The sequence below is a fragment of the Rutidosis leptorrhynchoides genome, chromosome 4 (genome assembly GCF_046630445.1).
Source record: "Rutidosis leptorrhynchoides isolate AG116_Rl617_1_P2 chromosome 4, CSIRO_AGI_Rlap_v1, whole genome shotgun sequence".
Classification (NCBI taxonomy): Eukaryota; Viridiplantae; Streptophyta; class Magnoliopsida; order Asterales; family Asteraceae; genus Rutidosis; species Rutidosis leptorrhynchoides.
In genome coordinates, this window is record NC_092336.1 from 234,104,837 (window position 1) to 234,124,567 (window position 19,731).

General features: G+C 36.4%; 1 protein-coding gene and 1 long non-coding RNA gene across 3 annotated transcripts; both read right to left on the bottom strand.

Annotated features, from left to right (window-relative positions):
• Positions 1 to 9,802: 9,802 nt before the first annotated feature.
• LOC139841482 (uncharacterized) lies at positions 9,803 to 10,237 on the bottom strand. Its single transcript, XM_071831698.1, has 2 exons — positions 10,067 to 10,237; positions 9,803 to 9,982 (listed from the first exon to the last, which is right to left on the bottom strand). Exons 1-2 carry the CDS (start codon positions 10,235 to 10,237, stop codon positions 9,803 to 9,805), a joined length of 351 nt encoding a protein of 116 aa, XP_071687799.1.
• Positions 10,238 to 10,977: 740 nt separating this feature from the next.
• Positions 10,978 to 12,582, bottom strand: LOC139904037 (uncharacterized). Of its 2 annotated transcripts, none has more exons than XR_011778631.1 (3): positions 12,500 to 12,582; positions 11,942 to 12,003; positions 10,978 to 11,602 (listed from the first exon to the last, which is right to left on the bottom strand). It is a non-coding gene; the product is annotated as an uncharacterized lncRNA (long non-coding RNA). The 2 variants fall into 2 exon arrangements; XR_011778630.1 differs by lacking the exon at positions 12,500 to 12,582 and adding an exon at positions 12,309 to 12,416.
• Between the last annotated feature and the right edge of the window lie 7,149 nt (positions 12,583 to 19,731).

A 19,731-nucleotide genomic window follows, 5' to 3' on the forward strand; every position in this document is an offset into this window, starting at 1 on the left:
AACATTCACATATAGAGTGTCTATGGTTGTTCCGAAATATATATAGATGTGTCGACATGATAGGTCGAAACATTGTATACGTGTCTATGGTATCTCAAGATTACATAATATACAATACAAGTTGATTAAGTTATGGTTGGAATAGATTTGTTACCAATTTTCACGTAGCTAAAATGAGAAAAATTATCCAATCTTGTTTTACCCATAACTTCTTCATTTTAAATCCGTTTTGAGTGAATCAAATTGCTATGGTTTCATATTGAACTCTATTTTATGAATTTAAACAAAAAAAGTATAGGTTTATAGTCGGAAAAATAAGTTACAAGTCGTTTTTGTAAAGGTAGTCATTTCAGTCGAAAGAACGACGTCTAGATGACCATTTTAGAAAACATACTTCCACTTTGAGTTTAACCATAATTTTTGGATATAGTTTCATGTTCATAATAAAAATCATTTTCTCAGAATAACAACTTTTAAATCAAAGTTTATCATAGTTTTTAATTAACTAACCCAAAACAGCCCGCGGTGTTACTACGACGGCGTAAATCCGGTTTTACGGTGTTTTTCGTGTTTCCAGGTTTTAAATCATTAAGTTAGCATATCATATAGATATAGAACATGTGTTTAGTTGATTTTAAAAGTCAGGTTAGAAGGATTAACTTTTGTTTGCGAACAAGTTTAGAATTAACTAAACTATGTTCTAGTGATTACAAGTTTAAACCTTCGAATAAGATAGCTTTATATGTATGAATCGAATGATGTTATGAACATCATTACTACCTTAAGTTCCTTGGATAAACCTACTAGAAAAGAGAAAAATGGATCTAGCTTCAACGGATCCTTGGATGGCTCGAAGTTCTTGAAGCAGAATCATGACACGAAAACAAGTTCAAGTAAGATCATCACTTGAAATAAGATTGTTATAGTTATAGAAATTGAACCAAAGTTTGAATATGATTATTACCTTGTATTAGAATAATAACCTACTGTAAGAAACAAAGATTTCTTGAGGTTGGATGATCACCTTACAAGATTGGAAGTGAGCTAGCAAACTTGAAAGTATTCTTGATTTTATGTAACTAGAACTTGTAGAATTTATGAAGAACACTTAGAACTTGAAGATAGAACTTGAGAGAGATCAATTAGATGAAGAAAATTGAAGAATGAAAGTGTTTGTAGGTGTTTTTGGTCGTTGGTGTATGGATTAGATATAAAGGATATGTAATTTTGTTTTCATGTAAATAAGTCATGAATGATTACTCATATTTTTGTAATTTTATGAGATATTTCATACTAGTTTCCAAATGATGGTTCCCACATGTGTTAGGTGACTCACATGGGCTGCTAAGAGCTGATCATTGGAGTGTATATACCAATAGTACATACATCTAAAAGCTGTGTATTGTACGAGTACGAATACGGGTGCATACGAGTAGAATTGTTGATGAAACTGAACGAGGATGTAATTGTAAGCATTTTTGTTAAGTAGAAGTATTTTGATAAGTGTATTGAAGTCTTTCAAAAGTGTATAAATACATATTAAAACACTACATGTATATACATTTTAACTTAGTCGTTAAGTCATCGTTAGTCGTTACATGTAAGTGTTGTTTTGAAACCTTTAGGTTAACGATCTTGTTAAATGTTGTTAACCCAATGTTTATAATATCAAATGAGATTTTAAATTATTATATTATCATGATATTATCATGTATGAATATCTCTTAATATGATATATGTACATTAAATGTCTTTACAATGATAATCGTTACATATATGTCTCGTTTAAAAATCATTAAGTTAGTAGTCTTGTTTTTACATATGTAGTTAATTGTTAATATACTTAATGATATGTTTACTTATCATAGTATCATGTTAACTACATATATATCCATATATATGTCATCATATAGTTTTTACAAGTTTTAACGTTCGTGAATCACCGGTCAACTTGGGTGGTCAATTGTCTATATGAAACATATTTCAATTAATCAAGTCTTAACAAGTTTGATTGCTTAACATGTTGGAAACATTTAATCATGTAAATATCAATCTCAATTAATATATATAAACATGGAAAAGTTCGGGTCACTACACCTGCTTCGGATTTTGCCTTTTCCGGTTCATCGATGATGATTTGGTTCATTAAAGTATGCGCCATGCGCATTGCTTTCGGGACATTAGGTGGCTTAGACGAGGTGACATTTCCCTTAATGGACTTAGGAAGTCCCCACAAATATATTTCCGTACGCTTGAACTCCGGAGTAACCATGGTAGGACACATCAGGGCTAGTTCCAAATACCTACGATTATAACCATCAAGATCGTTTCCCACAACCTTCACCTGCATAAACTCAATCTCCATCTTCTGGATCTTGGTCCTAGGGCAATATTCCTCAATCAGGGCCCTTTTGAACTCCTCCCATGGGGTAGCAAACGCCTCATCAATACCCTTTGCTTGAGCCAACGTGTTCCACCATGTTAGTGCGCCGTCAGACAGCGTACACGAAGCAAACTTAGTTTTATTAACTCGAAACACAGACTCTAATTTCTCAAACCATTTAGTGAGACCAACCAGCCCCTCCGTTCCACTAAAGTTGTGGGGTTTGCAGCTTTGAAACTCTTTGTATGTGCACCATTACGAATGGGCTGGATAACCGGTGGCAGTGGAGCTTGGAGGTTCCTTTCCGCTAAAGCTGCGGCGACTCGTTCATTGATCATCTCCTCGATTTGGGCTGTGGTAGGTGTTGATCGTCTGTTGGCCATGGTGTTCTAAACAAAAATTTTGACTCAAGTCAAAATCCAGTATTCGAATAGTAATAATACAGTATATGGTAACCAATATGGAATCAACACATCACATGTTTATTAAGTAACGCATCTAGGTACAAATACCACAGAATCATCATACACTAATGTAAATAGAACACCGTGCAGGAATTAAATAACGTAAAGTTCCATTCATTAAAAATAAGTTGCATACATCTGCATAAGTTCGTACAATACATAAGTAATACATGAAACTACAACTAGATTACATAATGAAATCTACTACAAATGCCCTAAGGTGAAGGTGGGTATAGGATGTCCAATACATGAGACATCTGGTCCTCGATGTCAGCTACCCGAGCACGGAGGATCTCCACCTCCCTTGTCAGTTCCTCGACAGTGGGAGATGGTGGGGCAGGCGGTGCTGGTGGTGCAGGTGGTGCTGGTGGTGCAGACGGTCCGGCTCCAGAAGTAGAGGCTGCAAAGCGGTAAGGCTTACGCACAAAAGGATCGGCAGGGTACGGCACAAGCCGCTTGTGGGCGGTAACCCTACGACGCCGACCATATGCGTCAGTGAATGTACGACCTCCGTTGATCCCTGGAATAACGGTGTCATCGAAACGGTATTGCTTCTTCGGCGGGGTGGAGGGTGGCTATACAGGTGCATCATCAGGGTCCTCATCAGAATCATCGTCACTAGAGTCGTCTGAGAAGGTATCGTCGGATAAAGAGTCAGCGGAGGATGGGTCGTCCGAATCATGGGGAGGTGGCTGCACGGGTGGCTGTACTGGCTATCCTCGGGCGGCCATCATCTGTCGGTATCTGGCGGGTCTGATCGGCACGAGACGTCCATCAGGAGCGCGTCGGCACCAATGGTTATGCTCATTACGGACTGGACCATCCCCAATATCTGCGGGAATCACAGCACCACCAGGATGGTGCTGTGGCTCCGAGGGTCCGGGGGCAAGTGGAGCTGGAATCTCCTAGAGGTCCTTGGCTCCGTCAAAGGTAACCACTGGGGCAGGTGCATGACTACTGGCACCAGAGGATGAAGCGCCAGGGTCACTGGTGGGTGTTGACGACGGCATCTGGGAATCGGCAACAACGGTCGGTGAAATGGCTGATGAGTCTGTGTCACTGTCCAAAATGATGACAGGTGAAATATCCGACATCTGAACAAGGAAAAATAACTTTTTCCACGTCAGTAAGTCATAAACCAAGCACGTATTAGGCAAAGTAACTATGACAGTCTAAATCATGTATAGCAGTGAATAGCATGGCAATAATAACGAATCGTACATAAGTAGCATGCAATCGAAAGCAAATAATGGCATGCAGTAGTGAAAACAAGTAGCATACGGCATATCGCAGTAAAAGTAAGCAGCAGCATGCAGTAAGTCCCGCAGAACAAGTAAATTAGCAAGTTGTAGATTAGTCCTATTAGTGAATCCTACTCGGTCGGGTCTTGACTCACTAATGCAACATAATTCCCTACAACCAATGCTCTGATACCAAATGTGACACCCCGTACTAAATCATCATGTACGGACCATCAACAACAGGATCATTACAAGGTCGAACACTATATGCGTTTTCAAAACAAGTTTGCATTCGTGATAAAAGGTGACGTCTTAACCAACGTCAAATGTTTTACAACCATAAGTATGCTTCTATGAACGGAAGCAAGTAATAATAGTACGTGACCCTTAGGTCGTTACAAATCATTGTTCAAGAGTAATAAAGTTTGAATGCAAGATAAAATGTTTCATGCTGTAACATCTCTAATAAGGCAGCGGGTGGCTAAACAGCAAGACTAGTACAACAGCGGAAGCAAGCAACCTTAAGCACCTAAGAAAAACATGCTTAAAACGTCAACATGAATGTTGGTGAGCTATAGTTTAAGTATAACAGTAATGTAAGGTAGGCCACGAGATTTCAGTGCTATAAAGAGCGTTTCAAAACAGTATGTAAAGTATATGTTTAACCTTGGGCACTTGGTAACTAACTTAACGTTTATAACCCCCTGAAAATACACTTGGCGAGTGCGTATGTTTACGAAGTATTAAACACCCGTTAAATGCTAGCGCTACTAGCCCGAGTGGGGATGTCAAACCCTATGGATCCATATCTAAGATTCGCGTTCACCGGTTCAAAAACCAATGACTAAACATTACCGAGCTAAAGGGAATGTTTATGCCGTTGTATAACGCACACATATATAAAGTTTAAGTACTCTTGCCTAGTATGTAAAACGTAAAATGCGCATGTATTCTCAGTTCCCAAAATAGTTAAAGTAAAAAGGGATGCTATAACTCACAGTGGTAAAGTAGTTAAGTTGACACGGGAAAAAGTAAGCAAGTATGTAGGTCCGGAAAGTCCTCAACCTAAGTCAAAAGTTACTAAGTCAGTAAATTGTCCCAATAGGTTTATAAGTATGTAAATTAGGTCTTAAGGGTCATCATCATTCATCATTAAGTCAAAAGGGTAAAGTAAGTTTTAAGTCAAGATTAGGGTTTAGAACAAAGGCTGACTTCGTTCAGTCACCACGGCCTCTATACAAACTGAAATGGGATGAGACCAGTGGCCATGGCTCCGTATATGAGTCCTTTAGTTGCTGTAAAAATTCTTGAAGTAAACTCGTCTTCGTTTGACCGTGGCGACGCTCTAAGTGCGAGTATGTCAGAATTTTCAGCACAACGTTAAAAAGACATAGTGACACTCGGAGGGCCATAAATCCTAAACCGTAACTCGGATTAAGAGGAGTCTAAACAAAAAATTATCTACTAGAACAGAGATAACTGAAAATCAACTTTACAGTAGAACAGAGATAACTGAAAATCAACTTTACAGTAGCCCAGGTGGTCGGGTCAGACCCAGAAAACAGTATCTAGAGTGTTCCGGTGGGTTCTTGGTGCTCGATGCTCATCACGGTTCTCATCTTTGATGCATATTGCATCAAGTTTACAACTCGTTGATGTGTTTGCATCATCTTAACCAAGATTTGACCATCATAACACTTGTGTAAGTCTAAGATGAATAGCATAACTCATTTAAGTGTTGTAAGTAGTTTGATGAACCAAAGTCACATCAAGATCTTAGATCCGATACATACATGAACTCTAAAAGTAATATTAACCAAGTTTTGACTATCATGACACAAGTGTAAGTCTAAGACATGTAGCACAACTTACTTAAGAGTTGTATGAAGTTTGATGAACCAAAGTTACATCCAAATCTTAGATCCAACACATACAAGAGTTATACAAGTAATATTAAGCTACAACTTGAAATTAAACTTAAGCAAACAAGATCTTAGGTTGTAGAACATAGTTCTTAGTTAGATCTTGAAGATCCTAGACCCAAAAGTCTAGATCTAAAGTTCTTAAGTTAAATCCAACACAAGTATATGAAGTTATAACTAAAAAGTTATACTTCCATGTTCTTGAACTTACAAAGTTAACTTTGGTTTCAAGAAGTATGAGATCAAGTTTTAACTAGTAATACTTGACCATGAACATCAAACACAAATTTAAAGTAAGTAACATGAAGAAATAAACTAGATCTACAAGTATTATGTCATGTTTGTTCCATACTTAGGAAGATTCAAATCAAAGTTTGAATCTTAGGATTTAAGTCTACAAACATGAAAACAAAGAAGATTATAAAACTTATGAATTTTTAGTCTTGAAAACACTTAAGTATAGAACTACAAACTAACAAGTTTGAGTTCTTGTTCTTGGTTCTTCATCAACAAAAGAGATGGAAGTAACCAAGATCCATGAACATGCAAGCTAAAGAACTTGATCTTTATAACAACAACAACAACAACAAACAAGTAACAAAACAAGAAACAAGTAATTTGATGATGATGATTATAGGCCACGGTTTTGAGAACAAGGAAAGAAAGAAAATAAGATTTTTGTTACTTACTAGCTAGAGAGAAAAGAGAGAAAAATGTAAGTGTTGAATGTATGTGTGTGTAAGAGTGAAAGAACACAAGTAAGGTTGTAACAAAATAACTTGAAAATGAATCCCTCTTTGTGCTAGAGAGTGGACGGTTTTTGAACAAAAAAAGGGAAGTCAAATGGTGCTTTCTAGTGTGGGAATGTGGTGTGAGCAAAATTGAGTAACAAGTTAAAATAACTCTTGCATGCTTGAGACAACTTGGTCTCCTAATTAGTTTAATTAACCTTGATTAACCTTAATGTAATACTAACTTAAAACATGGGCTTACAAGTCCATTAAAAGTGTAGGGTGGGCTTACTAGTCCAAGTTTATTAATTAAAAGCCCAAGTCCAAGTAAGGATGCAATTAAATGAATAAAGCCCAAGTAATTAACTACTAACCTTAGTTAATTAAAATGATTAATAATAAATAATCATGAATGAAGATAATATTCAAAAATATTATTGGTGAAAAGTACGCACGTCACAAAGACAAGTCGGGCCATGGAGATTCAAATACGATAACAAGTAAATATATATAAATACATTTAATAAAGCTTAAGTATTAATAATAAGCATTATTAATTAAATGTTGGAAAATCCAGGGTCGTTACAACGACAATCGGTCGGAGGTCGTTGACAATCGGTCGGAGGTCTTTGACAATCGATCGGAGGTCTTGGACTAACAGCCGATAGTGTGAACTTTATATCTCAATCTTAGAATTATGACCTTCGGTCGATGGAAGATACTATCGGCTGATGGTGGGGGACGATCGGTCGATGGACACGAGACTAACGGTCGATTGTAAAGACAAACGGTTATATGATACTACAAACTGTCCTCCGGTTCTATATGAGACGATCGGTAGATTGAGTATGACGAACGGTCGAAGGTCGAGACAAACGGTCGATGGTCAAAGACGATCGGCCAAGGGTAGTTCTTACGTATACTGGGCAGGAAAAACTAGGGTTTTCTCTAAAAACTTCAATTTTGATCGATTTTTAACGTTCTAGACTCAAACCAAACCGGTAGAAACCTAGATAATACACCCAGAAACACAAAGAAACACAAAAACACGAAATTAACACGTAAAAATATCAACTTTAATCAAAAACCCGATTTGACCAAAAACCCTAAAGCTGAAAACAATTAATTCGACTCAAAAACGTTTAGATCAGCAAGCCTATGCTCTGATACCACTTTGTAGACGATCTAGGACCTTAGATTAAATGTTATACCTAGATTAGAGGCGGAAATCACTAAACTAGGATGAATCGAATACGTTGTTCACTTTGGGATCAATCTAACCAACAATATGTTGATAGAATCGACGCCTAGATGATTGTATTTGGTTGGGGTATGGTCTGGGACAATGGTAACAGCAAAATACGACGGCAAGTGAGTATAGGGTGTGTAACCTAACAATGTAACCCGACTTCCCTATTTATACACCATTACAGCGACCATCGGCCGATGGTCTCTGACATTCGGCCAGTGGTGTTCGTCCTTCGACCGATGGTCTCTACCATCAGTCGATGGTCTGAGCTGCCAACCAAACAGCTCGAACCATTTTATGTCAATACATTAATCAAACCAAACACAATGTATTAATGACAAAGTCCTTACACGACTAAAATATCAAAGACAAAACGAATAGAACATATTACAATCATAGAACTTGGGATTATGCACCAACATGAATAATAAGCAAAGCTTTTTGATCAGATTCACGCCAAACGGAGAAGGCTGGATTCGGTGAAGACGAATTCACATCGATAATTACAGCATATCAATAAAGCTCGTGAGTTTTTGATAAGCAAGTAGAGGCATGATTTGATGACGCCATAAAAGGTAATTAGAGGATGTCAATTTAATAGTAAGCATGTGAAGAATGGTGTTTAATGGGAGAGACCCATCATTGGGAGTGGTCGATGAAGAGCCTGCCATAGAAGATCAGAAAAAGACGAAGAAAGAAAAAGGAATAGATGAGAGGTGTTTTGGATCGACTGATACCATGTGAGCTTTGATAATTAATAAAAGTACACATTGGGTGCTTTCATTATATCTATAGATACATGTGACACGAGTTATAGTAGGATACAAATACAACAACTAAACCTAATACATAGGAAGTCTAACTGATCTTATCTTTATCTTGAGCTTCAAGTTTATCGTTAAATAGAATGGTGATGGTTATCGTTAATAGTTGTTTATCACTGGGTGAGAAAAATGAAAATCCTTTACTTTGAAAAGCATTAGCAAAACAAAGATTTGAGGGAGATCAGATATTCCACCAATAAAAAAAACCCGTTTTCATACGTCAAAGCCACTTTAAAAAAAATAAGTGAGTGTTCTACACTCTCCAAATCATCAACGCAAACGGGAAAACGGACCGATCCAATGTCAAGACCGCGCTTATCCAATTCAATTCTAGTAGGAATATGGTTTTTCCTTACTTTCCAAATGAACAACTCGACCTTTAAAGGCACCAAGTTGTTGCGCATAGTATCGCTTGGAGCTGAAATGTTACCAGAATTTACTCGAGCAATGGTAGCCGTAAGCGAGTTCACCAAAAAACGCACCCGTTGGGCTTAATGACCAAATCTAATCTTCCTGTCCGGAACTACAAGGAATAAATCTAGATAAAATGTTAGAAAGATTGGTGAGGTTCCCTAGTACTCTCCCCGAGATACTACAAGACCAACACCAAGAAGTATGAGGCTATGAGCACAATTATTAACCCACCGTACACAGTCATAAATGGTGGCATTTTTGTTTGTATCAAGACGGTATAGTTTATTAAATTTATCTTTAAGCAAAACATCCCCGAGCCACATTTCATCCCAAAATTTGGTAAGTTTGTCATCTACAATGTTTTTTTTTTTTTTTTTTTTTTTTTTTTGAAAGAATTAACAAAAGGAGACTCAAGGTTATTCATGCTTAATCCATTCTTTATAATACAAGACCAAGTATACGAATGTCAACCTGCACGGGTGATGTAGGACACGTTTAGACCACCATCGACACTATATATGCTTTTTATAAAGGTGGCCCAAAGTGAATTGTTATCCGTTTTAAATCGTGACAACTATTTATCGAGAAGTGCTTGGTTTTTAATTGCAAGAGAACCGATATTAAGTCCTCCTTTATTGTGGGGCATAAGGCAAGTTTCCCATTTTACCCAAGCCATTTTGGAGACATCATTTGACCCACCCCAAAAGAAACAATGTCTCAAAAACTCGAGTTTATTAACAACATTGGATGGGGCCTTAAAAAGTGAAAAAAAGGTAAAGAGTTAGACTAAATAATACCGATTTAATTAAGGTGAGTCTTCCTCCATAAAAAAGGGAACTCGCTTTCCAATCCGCAAGTCTTTCCCCGAATTTTTCAACAGTGGCCCCCAATCAATTGACGTTTTCATTGTAGAACCGATTTTCAGACCAAGATAGGTGATAGGTAAGGTACCTGCCATATATCCGAAACACTCGACCATGTTATCTGTTTCTACCTTAGAAACACCCATTCCGTAAACACACTCTACAAGAAATATGATTATATAAGACCCTCATAAGTGTCCTAAAATGTGCCGTTTTAGGACCTTTCACTTTAAAGGACGCACCGAAATGGCGTCTCCTATAAGACGGTTGTATAAAGTGAAAAGGGTCCTAAAACTCATATATGATTATAAGACCTTTGTTTGAGTCATATAAACAACATCGAAAGGGTCCTTATAGAGTGACATATTAGGACACTTTATAATATTTGAGACGTACAAAAGGGTCTTTAAAACACTATATATTACACTAAATCTGTATTGTTAGACCATATTAGGACCCAAAAAAGTGTTATAATATAAAGATAAACTGTGTTAGTACCAATAAAAGCGTCCTAACAAGTCTTAGGATAGATAGATAGATAGATAGATATATATATATATATATATATATATATATATATATATATATATATATATATATATATATATATATAATTTCTAGAAATGAATTTGGAAATCAAATTAATTGAAAATTTCAGTAAATATCAAAAAGGATTTAATACATAATATTGTTGCAAATAGTACTAAACATAGGTAACTTAAACAATATAATATCCAACATAAGAGTAATGTAACAATTGACGATTAATGAAAAGCATCAAGTCACGAATCACAAGTCCGTGGTGTTCATTAAATCTTCTCAATCTAAAGGCACTACCTACAAACAAATCATTCATTTATAAGCATAAACCTCAAAGCTGTTAAAATTAACTAGTTTATAACCCGCGACTTCGCGGGATTTTGAAATAAAATAACACTATTAGTTAGACATGTAAAAGAATTGTATCATAATGAGAAACCAATGTTAACTCGAATAGAAGATAAATATGGTTCACTTCAATTCAATAATGTTATAAAAGTACTCGTGCAATTAACGATAAAAGTTCTTAGATAAATAAAATAATAGTGTTCAGACCATGGCCTGCTCCCCACTTGCACAGCTAATTACTTTTCAGCAAGTCCCGCCATATTTTGTATTTCATATCACTGTAACATTTCCTTCCTATAACATCACTTCTACCCATTTGATTACTACTTTTCTGTGTTCTACTTATTCATTTAAAGTTTTGCTAAAATGTCAATTGTGGCTTTTAATATGGTAGGTATTTAAACTGTGTCTAGATGGCATTTTCCCACAAGATGAGCCTATATATTTCCTTATACAAACCTTAAGCTGAAGATCAAGCTGCTATAGGTGTCTTAATGCCTTGATCACCAGGAGTTGCAGCTCATAGCGGTGAATCTGTTCGCATTTTCTTCAGTACATCAGTAACAACTCAACCCAGTTCGTCTCGTCTGCTTGCCCAATGGTATGGAAGGAACTAACATAACCTAAGAATGTAAATATTATACAAACATTTAAAACCCTTGGAGCATGAGGAAGAGCACTTACCATCGAAATGGATAAACTACATTGAACTTTACTGAAAATTATAATGTAATTGTATGATGACATAAACTTATTAGAAAATGACCCATTTGTGTTGTTCATTTGTGGTTAAACCTTTTGGTTTGATCCACTTGTAATACAGAGTAAAATATAACCCAGTTTCGCTTACTTAATCGAAATATGGTCAAAATTGCAACCTCTAATGCTTTCACTATAAGTTGAGCTCATAACTGAATTATGAAAATTAAAAAAAAAAAATACAATTTGAGAAAGAGATATACTTTGTTACCATATTATAAAAGCTGCAGGTAACACTCCACCACAAGATAGCTTCCCATTCACCCTACAATCAACATAAATCATATGATTAACAATTTAAAACTACTTAATTTAGAAAGATAATGCCAGTTGTCACACTCTTTATTATTTTAAAACATATAATTTGTCGATCCTCTGGATTGCTCTATGGTGTATTTGATTTAAATCCAGAAATTCACATGATACAAGATTCATTTGTCAAAAAAACTTGTTAGAACTTTCAAATGAGTAGATTATGTTACTTAGCACATATACTTTGATGAACTGTGCCACAAACCATCAATATACTCTAGATCACAACTTTCAAATGAGTAGAAATATTGGGCATACGATCTAATATTTAGCTATTCAGGTCTGCAGCAGGGAAGTTGAGAAGGATATGTGTTACTTGATCGTTTGTTGTTTTACATATAGTAGGAGTAATAGTAATTACATCAGTTGTCGTAATTTCACTTTCACATGATCTAATATATTATATTATTGTAGTTGTTGTTGTAGTGTGTGTATTAAATGAGAGGTACCTCTAATTTTTTGCCCAACAGGAACTGGCCATGAATATCACAGGTTTGTCTAGCAACTCATATGGTTCAATGTCAAAGTTGACTGCTTATTAGCTCCAAAGTGTCAAGTGGATGATGTTGTTGCTGCACATGATGAGTGTATCATATTTATTGAGATATTAAAGTTAGATGACTCAAAAGAAAACGACTGTCCCACACTATTATCATGACGCAGACACGCAGTACATGCCTTCTGGCCATTTGTCCCGCAGTCACAAAAGTCGAAACAAAAGCGTCAAAATTGCGACCAACAACCACACCAGGTGAACAATTACTATGTCCAAAATTTCTTTTGCCATTTTATACTTGTCATTACACTGTGACTCAAATATTGTGCATATAAAGAATGATAACTCATTATGCAATCAAAAAAAGTCTCTATCTAAGCCTTCTATAAACGCACATATGATCGCATACCAAAATTAGTAACCTTAAATCAGTAAGCATAAAAATGCAAACAGACAAACAAACAAAATCAAAAAAACAGTTACCGCATAACAGCGACAGGTCCAAAAAGAACAAAAACCTAAATGCATAAACCACAAACACTAATCGAAGATGTAACACACAGTATAAACAATAGCAATTTATTTAAAAAAAATTACTCAAAGAGTAATGCTCAAACGTTGGCCAAACAGGTAGATGCAAACACTAACATTCAGCAGCCATATCCAATTACACATAACACCGTTGAAGTGCATAATAACACAACATAAAGTAATTTAATTACCATGAAAAAATCTACGACTAATAAAAACGAAAGAAACACAAACACACACATACGAACATCCGCAATCAATGGATAAACACTCAATTTTTTAAGTGCCTGTTATCGATAATAATAACATAAGTTAAACTTACTAACTTACCTTAAGATTTGCATTACACATGGAATTAATAATCCATCATCACTAACAGAAGAAGCAATAGATGGGAAAATAACCCCTACATACTTATTTAGCCTTTTCTTAGGTGGCATTGCAACCAAAATCACAATATACACCACAACAATAACTCCAATAAAATGACCAACAACAAAAATTCACAAATTAGCCATGGCATATATCCATAGTAATTAAATCGAACGTACTACAAACAAAAACACACCTTCAGTATCCTTCAATATTCTTGGGTCTTTGGGTCTCTGCAGAAACTGAATATCCACAAACTATTATACACACTGCAATCAAGATCGTGACCCGAAATCCTGATCTCATTCGGGTCTCCATCTCCTTATACACAATGCCCCCGATAACAAGTTGATCACAAATTGAAAATCTTTGACATTAACAGTTATAGATTGTAACTTTATTTGTGGGTCTTGTTGGTTAAATTGGAAAAAGAGATTTGAGGATTCGAGTGAAGTATTTCTGATTAGGGTTCTTGACTTCTTGTTTTTTTAAGTCAAGAATTAAGATCGGAACTTTAAAGGAGTGTAGCAGATCTAGATTCAAAGTTTTTGAAGAATCTGTGCGTATAAGGGTTGTGAAAATCGAGTATGGTATGTTGTAGGTTAAATCAAAAATAAATGGAGGATAACAATTTTAGGGGAAATAGTTTAGGAGGGATACTAGAAATTCTGAGAAAAATGGAGGCAATTTGCCTGCCCAATTTTTTTTTATTAATTTTGACTCAATTTTGTATTTGGTGAATTATTTTAGGGATTTTAATTTTCTAATCTATGCAACATATATGGATATTGAATTATTTTAGGACCTATAAATCTTGTGTCATATCAAATAGGACTTTAGGACACAATTGTGTAAGCGTGTCTCATAATGTGACTTAATTTCTAAGTGTCCTATTAAAATCTATGATAATATGACCATAAAAACTCATGTGTCACATTAAATAGCTTTTTAGGACACCATTGTAAAACCGTATAGTTCTTTAGGACACCATTGAAAAAGCGTAAAGTTTTTTAGGACATCACTTTATAAGCATATAGGTTCTTAGGACATCTTATAGCTTATTAGGACACCTCATTATAAGCGTATTTCATACTGGGACCTCAAATATTTAACCGTCCCAATAAATGGCTCCTTAGGACCCTAATTTACGAGGGTCCTAGGGAAAGGGTCCTATAAACTCACTTTTCTTGTAGTGACAACTTTTATGAAAGTTAACTTTTAGTCTCGAGACATCTTCAAAACATTTAAGTATTTTCGTTAGGTTTCTCACATTGCGCCTATTCCATTCACCAAAAAACAATGTGTCATCCGCATATTGCAAATGAGTTAGGCGTACCATTTCACGCTTGATTGGAATGCCCAGAACTTACTGTTTGTTACTGCAACTTTGGTAAGATGGTTTAGTCCCTCGGCCACTATAATGAAAAGCTACGGGGTAGCGCATTGCCTTTTCGCACCCTTCTTTGGAGGTTAAATTCCTTGGTAGGAGCACCGTTAAATAGAATGGATATTGAAGCCGAACTCAGACAAGATCTAATCCACTTTCTCTATCGGAGACCAAAGCCCACTGATTCCATGATTTCCAACAAGGAACACCAATTAATACTATCAAACGCCTTCTCGAAGTCTACCTTGAACAAAAAACCTTTTATTTTATTTTCTTTGATGTCATGCAGCCTCGTTTGCAATCAGAATTCCATTCATGATGTATCGATTTTTAATATATACACTTTGCTCGGAGCCAATAACTGAAGATATGACCAACTGGAGTCTCTTAATCAATACCTTAGGCTAATCGGGCGGTAATCACCAAAACCTGGTGGGTCGGTCTTTTTTGGAATCAATGTTATAAAAGAAGCGTTGCAACCCTTGGAAATCTCTCTGACATCACAATATCTATTTAAGTCCAGGAATAGATCATCCTTTATTAGGTCCCAATATTTTTAAAAAAAACTCTCAAATTAAAGCCATCGGGATCCGGGTCTTTTCCCCTCCACACTCTTTAATATCATAAAGATTTTTGACACACTAGAAAGTACTTCAAGGCTCATTACTTCATCATTAGACACATATTTTTCAAGAGGCCCACGAAACCTGAAGTTCCTAGAACCATCATCCTGAAACCTTTCTTGAAGTGTCTGCACGCTTCTTCTTTATCGACATCAGAGTTTTCGATCCATATACCATTTGAGTTTATACCTTTTGATATTATTTTTGTTATGATGCCTACGGATGCAGGAATGAAAGTATTTACTGTTTTCGTCTCAACCTATTGCCCATTTTATTCTCGATTTTTGCTTTACTATTTCGGCTTTTTCTTTATCTTTTTGGAACCACTTTTCCTAGTTTCAAGCCATAAGGATATTTCTGACTCGTTAAGATCTCGAGAACCAATAAGTGTTTCCTACCTTGCCACCTCTTTTTGCAAAAGGTCAATTTCCGCATTTAGGCTATTTTATATTGGATTACATTTCTCTTTTACGTACACTTTTACTTTTTTAGCTTATCACGGAAAATGAAATGGATTTCTAGTGGTCGAGTTCCACGTTTTTCTAATTATGTCATCACACTCCTCATTTTCGAATCAACTGTTGAAAATACGAACGGGTCTCGGATCAAAGTCACAATTAGTATCCATAACGATACTAATTATGAACACGAAATAAGTTTTTAGTCCAATTAAATTTAACCCTCCCTATTTTCCCAAGCCCACGCACATTATAGGATATTATCTTCATTAATAATATTTAAGAGGAAAACACGACTTATAGAGGTGAAAATTAATTCGCGTTGGATGTCCCGGTCCTTTCAAGCCCAATATCAATCCCAAATTCCTGCAGTCCTATGCTGCTACTGGAGAGAGGTATACCATTGCTGCAACTTAGATTTTTGGATGAGTTGGATGTTAAGTCTTTTGGTTTGCGTATAGGTCTCAGTTTCTTAACTCTTTTTTGGGTTTGTTTTGTTTTTGACATTATAGGCACTGAATCATTAGAGTTTGATTTGACTGTATTATCTTCTAATGGTTTGGTAATGTTGGCATCTTTTTCAGCACAAGTGTTGCCATTAGTGTCATCTATTTTTTAGCTGGATGATCAGTACGGGTATCTCGTACATCACACTTGTCACTAAGTTTTTCATTAACCAAGGTTGGACCTGCATTGCATTCTTGGGTGTTTAAGTTTAGGCTGGCACGAGAGATAGGAGAAAGCAGATTATCAATCTCATGTTTATTCATCGGTGTTGGTAGAAATCACGGGGGCGTTCAACATCAAATTGTTCAACAAATTTGGTTTGAGCATGAAGAGAAGGACATTTGGCACAAGAGGGTGATACAGTTACAGAGTCTGCAAAATCTGCACCAGATGCCTCTGTTTTATTAATATGGGACATATTCAATATCAGGCTTAAAAGTAGGGATAGGTGGAGGCTCATCATTCACGGGCTTGTTATCCGCATTAAACTGAAATCCAACAGCAATTGGCCCATCATTCTTTTCATCATTATTGCGTTCTTGTGCAGGCTTAGTTTTTGGGCTAGTGATGGGCCCAATCTCCGGGCCAGTGGTAGCAGGGATGTTACTATATTTTTGTGAGTTTACTTTCACAGTTTCTCTCACACATGACCCATCATTGTTTCATGTTGATTCGTTATGTTGCAAGTCAACTTTAGTCAACGGGATAGCCGAAACAGGGCGACCATTTTCTAACCTATCCGTGTTGAAGTTACTTTTAGATACCCAACATTTGGACGTTTGATCTTCTAGTTCATCACCCACCTTTTTTGACCCTTGTAATCACACATGAATTCATTATAAAATTCTAATTCATCATTGCTACCATGGTAGTATGAATCCGAGATTCCTTCATTATTGTCATTATCGTCAGAACCCGTGGATGCGTCCATTTTAAAAATACTATTGGTCTCTACCGAAACATATGCAAAGATAATCGAGTTCTTAAAAGTGACCCGTACAATATCATGGACCATATGAGCATCAGTAAGCTTTACAAGCACCTTACCAACTACAGGGTTTTGATTACCTTTTAAAGAACAATTATGGAAGTCGAGTGGTTGCTCCCACCATTCAGCTATGGACCTGAACATTTTTTTGTTCCAGAACTGGACTAGAATCCCCATAATGTTGAGCCATGTAATGCGGCCTTGGTAGGTGTGGTTTAAGTCCCATTTTCAGATATTTGACATCTAATTATGCACATGATGGTTTTTTGCATTAAGAACTTGGGTAGCTTGCTCATGGGATTCGAAAATTAACATGACTTCCATCCCTCCAAGATATTTAACTTCAACATTATTAAGGTTTTCCATTTCCCATAAGAATGTGATATGTTCAAAATATTCAATCTTTGTAACCTCCCCAATAATTTTTTTGCTCATAAGCTTCGTATTAATATCATTCTCATCGACATATATTATTCTGCATTTCCCGTTTCAATCCCATATATTAAAACAACCAATTTATTGGAGATCCTTCATTATATCCTTATTGGTGTTTACCTTACCACCAACAACTTCGTAAAATAACCTGACAGACCGTCTGTCAGAACATCTTTATCAAAAATCATTACAATTAGCATCTTGTCTCGGATTGGTAGATATGTGTCCATGGTGGGTTACGTTATTAGGTTGCTTCTTCCTCTCATGTACTTTAAAGGCTTTATACCACTCAGTTCCAAGGTAGATAGAATTTAACCTCGCTATAAGGAATTCAACGTCCTCAATTCCTTCAAACCTCACAAACCCATATTTCTTCGTGATATCGGCTAAAAAGTCACGTTTTCACCCCGGTATTGAAGCCCAAAAACAATAAGGTTCCAAGCTTTATCACCAAAATACTTGTTTTGTCAGAAGAAATTGAAGATCAAGTGATTACAAAGCCGGTGCAAAAAGAATCAAGAGAATCGGAGCTAAAACGAAGATTCTAGAGCGAAAACGGTGAAAGACGAGAAACCTAGCTACAATCAAGGAAATCAAGTTACGATCCAGTGAAAAACAGCTCATCAGGGCAGGCCATACGGCTTGCCATTCAGATTGCCAGACGGCCTTCCAGTATGTAAAACGGCCTGCCATACGGCCTTCGCAAACGGGCATGCAAAACGGCTTGCCTGGCCATACGGCCTGCTAACCGTATGCAGAAAAATTTCAAGTCTACTTAAAGGACTTTTGTCATCCATTTTTGCACACACTTCAATTCACTTCTCTCTCTCTTTCTAAAATACTAGTCATACTTTCAAGATCTTCGACTCCGTGCGGGAAACCTAGTACCCGGAGAAGAACGCCGAAGATTGTATTAGGAGCGGCCTGGAGTTTGAAGTTGTTTCTTTTGTATTCAGAACTCGTTTAATCTACTGGTACTTCTATCATTTGTCTTTATATAATTTCTTTCATTATTATGCTTTGTGATATTGTTGCCATGATTAGTGAGTAGTTATCTTTAGTGTATGCTATGATGTAGTCTGTTATAATGCCGAAATAATATTATGGTTTATGTATGTTATCAAGATGCTTTCCGATTTTGCTTTAAACTCAATCATTTTTCCAACTAATAGAATGTAGTTATCGGCTCTGTTATTGGGAAGTCACAAACCCCGATTCAGAGTACACTATATGTGTCACCCCTTGGTAAGAGAAGTCTATCGGATACAATGTAAGTTTGACTAAGGCACACCCGTTGTAGTAAGTCCATCGAGCCTTGGATTCTGACTAAGGACTCTTTTGTAGTGAAACATCTAACTAGACTTATAGTACATTGTCGGTCATAGACCATGCTAGTGTAGTCACCAAGAATATAAACTTCATAAATGCACACTGAAGCACAACGGTTTTTGTAAGCTGTACCTCTGCTAAGTAAAGCCATGGAACCCGGTCAATGCTGATTAGTACACTTCACCATAACGCAGTCTCAAGCATTGCACCCCGCTTGAGGGATTCTTAGTTAATTAAGGAACTGTTTATTTAAACACATAAAGGATTGGACCGTTAGGATAACCGAACGTGTTCATGGAAGTCAAATCTAACTTGGCCATGGTGTTCTTTATGGTTGAACTCTTTTTAAGGGCCTAACTATCTTTTAAACTCAATCATTAACGAAAGTATCGAAACACATCACGTCTCTCGAATTTGACATACCATGTATTCTATTATGCTTAAGAAAGTTTAGACCTTTGTGGAATGTTAATACGTCACCCAACCGAGTCGCTCAATTGGATGAGCCGTCTGAACGTGTATGCCTGTATTCAGAATGTACGGGCGTCGGGGGTA

Excerpts from the sequence above, each read along its gene's own strand:
- LOC139841482 (XM_071831698.1), bottom strand. The coding sequence starts at position 10,237 with ATGGGTGTTTCTAAGGTAGAAACAGATAACATGGTCGAGTGTTTCGGA. Across the intron at positions 9,983-10,066 it reads ACTTGCGGATTGGAAAGCGA|GCCCCATCCAATGTTGTTAA; the intron begins GTTCCCTTTTTT and ends TCACTTTTTAAG.